Here is a 4,930-nt window from a genome sequence, read left to right on the forward strand (position 1 = left end):
TTATTATTATTATTATTATTTCTTTTTTTGGTTGGCAATGGAAACAAATTTCATCTCCAATACCAGTAAAATCTATCCCTTTAATTGATAATTTTCGTGTAAAACAAAGCCAAGGGAACACCAAAAAACACTTTTATCTCCACATTTTCTACTTGGAAAATTATACCAATCAAACACAATAATTTACAATTTCCAGGAAAACAATTTCTAGGCAATTCAATTCCCTAAAATTCGTTTTCAATTCTATCTTTACAATCAAACGGAGGCTCAAGTATATCGGCAAATGGTTCCAATAGATGGTCATAGTTTCAAGAACAAAAGCAATTTAGACACACTATAAAGGCTTTCAATGTAAGTTAGTGGAAAAAATGAAAAGCATAATGTTAGCTTCATAAATTCTAGAAAATATAAAATGAGATATTTATGCCATGAGCAACCTTCTAAAATATTTCTAGGAGGTCAATGAATCATCAAATCATCCATCTGATTAAGTAAACAGTACACGACAATAAAATAAACTAAATGTTATTCCAATGAACTCGGACTTGGTCCTTTTTCACTCTTTTGTTCGGTCCACAGCTATATCTACGTATCTACAGGAATTCCAATGCAGTCAAATATTTTGCAACCACGCATACAATATAATTTTTTGTATCCCTCTCCTGACTGTTCTGCAAAGACAGCAACTCGGACTTCTGAACATCTTTAGGTCAGCGCAAGGCATACCACGACCACCTATATTGTCCTTCCCTTAGTTTTTCCTCAATTGCTCACCTCCACTCGATGTCATACACTCTCATCTTCAATGCTTTAAGTTTTAGTATGACCATATTAATATTAATATCCTCATTTCCTCTACATTCATCTTAGATATATTTTGTAATTTAATGGCAAGGAATTTTAATCTAAGCATGACTAATATAATAGCATTCTATAGATCTTGCCAAATGCCAACTCACTTTAATCCTATGCATTATATATTCGTCAAACTCATATTTGTTATTATTGATCATATCTAAACATCTAAACAACCTCTCATCGGGATATAATCATCCTCTATAGTGACTCTATCGTCTTTCTTATTCCCACTATGACACTATGGACATTTTATGTACTTTTTGTCTGGTTCTACTTAACTTAAAACTGATAGTTTTTAACTCAATTTATCCTCCTCCTAGCTTTGTCAATTAAGCTATGGCATTGTCAACAAATAACATACACCAATGGAACTTATCTTCAATATATAATTAATAAAATAAAAAATCTTAGACAAGACTCATGAGGTTGTCTATGGTTAAAGCAAAAGGATGAGAACTAAAAAAAAAAATTTAAAATTTAATACAAGTCTACAGTAATAGGAAATTATACTACCATCAACATAACTACATTTCACTTTTGTGGCTGCTCCAGTATACATATATTTTCATAATATTAGTATATTTAACGAAATTTCCTTTTGTGTCTAACGACTTTCCACCATAACACTTCATTGAGTTCCCTTCCATTCAACTTGGTTGATTAAAGGTGCCAAAGGGTTTAAGTCACATCCAAAAGTTGGTTCTATGTAGAGTGCAGCCTTCGCCACCATGTGTTTGGTAAGAATTATCCTAATTCCACTCCTTGAAATAAATTTAATTGGTGAAAATTGACTCATATATAAGGTGGTCAAATATCAATGGCAGTGGCGTATATAAATAATTTGTCAATAACCTAAGCTTATAACATCAATAATAAGTCAAACTAAAACTTTTGGAGATCTGGTCAGCTGAATGATTTTGCATTTGACAAAAAATGATGCAACGCAGTACACGAATTACGGAGCTATTAAATTCTAGAAAACCTTAAAGGTCTACAAATAAGTGTTCGCTGACCTTGGGTTCTAATTCTAAGGAAACAAAAGTCTTGGTCAATTCCATTGCTTTGGCTACAGAGATTATGAAATGTTACAAAATAAATTTATACATGGATCAGGCAAAAAATAATTGTTTTGATAGTTTTGACAGTGCGAAATTATAGGGCTACCTTTCCGGTGTGACCCTGTAAGGTCCGACAGCAAACCAGGTCGGTCGGGCCAAAAGTCACCGGAGTCTTCCCTTGAGACCTCGCATATCCTGCAACTGCCCAATTGGAAGTATAATTGAATAAGCCGGCACCAACATTGACAGATCTGAAGCACACTCCAATTTAAATCAAACCATAACAGCAATAATTACGATAAATAATTTGAAAAAATTACCATCAGTGTCGAGAAGGAGCAGACGCTTCTGTTTTAATTTATCTCCGAGGGCATTGACAGTCTCTGTAGCGGCCATGTGCCGCTCTTTCAGCTCTGCAACTGATGACATCTTATTTTCCATTAAACCTTAGCCTTTCAGCTTCATTTGAGCACTAATTTTAGTTACGAAAGATCAAGAAATCAAAATTTACGCTTAATTCATGTAAAAATTGGGTTTTTCAAATCAACAACAAGCAAACAAACAAACAAAAAAAAAAGGCTTAAACGGGCTATATGGAGTATATTTGGGGAGAATGGAAGAGGTAGTTTCGTGGAGAGGTAAGTGGTGACTCGGAAATGGTGTGGACGCAAAGTGGACTGTGTTGAGCGTCCAGAGAGAGAAGGAGAGGAGAGAGACAGATGCAGAGCCGCCGGGCCCACAATTTGCTGCCATGGGGTTTCATAATTCTATTCAAACAGTAGGGGGAGAGGGGTGCCGTTTCATGTGGGACCCATATTTCATAGTTGACAACTTTGGGGTAAATTTCAGAAGAAGTCCCCGACTTTATATTTATGACATTCACATCCCAAACCTTTTAACATTATGCACGCAGTATTCTCAAGTGACGGAGATATGCACCTGATGTCTGACTGAAGGGGCAAAACTGTTCAATTTTTTTTTTTTTGCATTATTGACACCACGAAAATTGTTAGCTACACCACAATATTATTTCCTAAAATAGTCATAAATAAAAAAAATAAAAAATGAATGACATAAATAATCCCTTATTTACACACTATGCTATTTATGTACATCATAATTGAAAGCCTAACTCATTTACCTGCGTACACTATGAATAAAAAATCCTAACACACATTTGCGTACATTATACATAAAAATATAATCAAATTTATCACATTTTGTGGGATTCTCATACAAAATTTTAAGAAAATGTGCGACTTACTAGTGGTTACCTCAATAATATTCAAGCTATGTTTGAGCCATATTTTTTCAAAAAAATGCATTCTTAAACAGTGATTTGATATCATTTCAATAAAATAATATTACACACAAATTCAAAATTTTTCTTTATTTTTTAATCATACATTTCCTATCAATACACTATTCAAAAATGTATTCTTTGGAATATAATGTGGCTCAAACAATGGCTCAGTGATCGCAATAGATTCAGTAACCAAAAAGCATATTTTGAAAACTATTGCTTATATGTGTGTTTTCTTGTTTATTGATGATCTAAATCTCAATGAACTAGAATACTACAATTTCGAAATTAAATGATCACTGTCAAATTATATTAAATGTTGCTCTATTTTAAATGATTTTATCCATTCAGTCCAGCGTTATATATGATTCCATGGTCATTTAATGTCTAAATAAATATTATTCGTCAAGTAAGGATATCGTGCACATAATGTTAAAAAACTAGAGATACATGTGCATTATAGGGACATAGTTGTGACACATTAAATGTTGGATACCTTGTAAGGAATTTTTCCACAACTTTCATATACTGCGTTGTGTGTATGTATTTTTATTTTTCTTTATTTTAATATCTATTATTTCTATATACACTCTTGTAATATTCACATCTTGTTTGAACCTCATTTTTGTCAAAGAAAAACATTTTTGAATTGTATATTGATAAAAAATGTGTGGTTAAAATATTAAAAAAAATTTAAATTTATATGTCATATTATTTTATTAAAAAATATGTGGTTATAATGTGGTGCAAACACAATTCAAGAATGCATTTTCTTTTTTCAAAAAATGGGGCTCAAACAAGAGCTTAATTTTATTCAATTTGGCCCATTAAAGAGCAAGTACAATTATGTTTGTTGTCAACATGTCTTGCTCAGTTCGATTTACCAAATATCAATGTTCTAAGAAGCATAATGCATGATCGTGTGTGGAGACCGAACTATGAGCTAGGCGAGTTTAAGCGAGACATAGGCGTAAAAAAATAGAAAGACATTTTTATTTTAATATTATTTTAATCAATCAAAAAATTATTTAATAATTAAAAAATAATACCTACTAAACCTCTAAAACAGATTTAAAATAACTTTATACATTTTTTTTAAGTTTCCAACAAAAAGTAAATACTAAATAGTAAATGAATAGAAATTTTTGAAAGTTTTCCTTTGTTCAAATCTTCAAGCGATTGTTTTGAGTTTAGAACAGGCGAAGTGAATAAATCAACCTTTAAGTTTTAAATTAAAAGAATTGTAAAAAGACTTAAAATAATAATAATAATAATAATATGAGTCTAGACGTCAACAGCAATCATTGACCACTAAATAAGGCGCTAAGCCACTTGACTTGACGTTTTCGCCAAACATATAGCGTCTAAACGATCGTCAAAGAGTGCCTTTTAGAACACTGCTAAATATGAGTTAAACTATACTACAAAGAAATAAACAATGCATGAACAATAATCCCAGATTAATATTTTTATTATTTAAGAATATAACTGAAATTAAAAAATAATAGTAATAAATTTTTTTAAATAATTATTTTTAATTATAGAGGAAAAGAAAGAAAAGTGAGATGATAAGAAGCTGGAAATGAAATTTGGTCCAAGGGATAAGGACACTCTGATTGGAGAAAGTCAGATCACAATTTTCAACTTAGTCAAAAACCTCTTTCTCATCACGGAAATGATTTGGTAGAAAGTATATCAAACTCATTGAAAA

The 4,930-nt window shown here is 31.4% G+C and overlaps 1 protein-coding gene across 1 annotated transcript; it reads right to left on the minus strand.

Annotated features, from left to right (window-relative positions):
• Nucleotides 1-1,995: 1,995 nt before the first annotated feature.
• LOC111380493 (guanine nucleotide-binding protein subunit beta-like) lies at nt 1,996-2,665 on the minus strand. The gene is made up of 2 exons (XM_023004078.1): nt 2,237-2,665; nt 1,996-2,117 (listed from the first exon to the last, which is right to left on the minus strand). Exons 1-2 carry the CDS (start codon nt 2,355-2,357, stop codon nt 2,011-2,013), a joined length of 228 nt encoding a protein of 75 aa, XP_022859846.1. The 5' UTR covers nt 2,358-2,665; the 3' UTR covers nt 1,996-2,010.
• Between the last annotated feature and the right edge of the window lie 2,265 nt (nt 2,666-4,930).

This window comes from Olea europaea, chromosome 3 (assembly GCF_002742605.1).
Source record: "Olea europaea var. sylvestris chromosome 3, O_europaea_v1, whole genome shotgun sequence".
NCBI classification, from domain to species: Eukaryota; Viridiplantae; Streptophyta; class Magnoliopsida; order Lamiales; family Oleaceae; genus Olea; species Olea europaea.

Excerpts from the sequence above, each read along its gene's own strand:
- LOC111380493 (XM_023004078.1), bottom strand. The coding sequence starts at position 2,357 with ATGGAAAATAAGATGTCATCAGTTGCAGAGCTGAAAGAGCGGCACATG. Across the intron at positions 2,118-2,236 it reads GCTCCTTCTCGACACTGATG|TTGCAGGATATGCGAGGTCT; the intron begins GTAATTTTTTCA and ends CCAATTGGGCAG.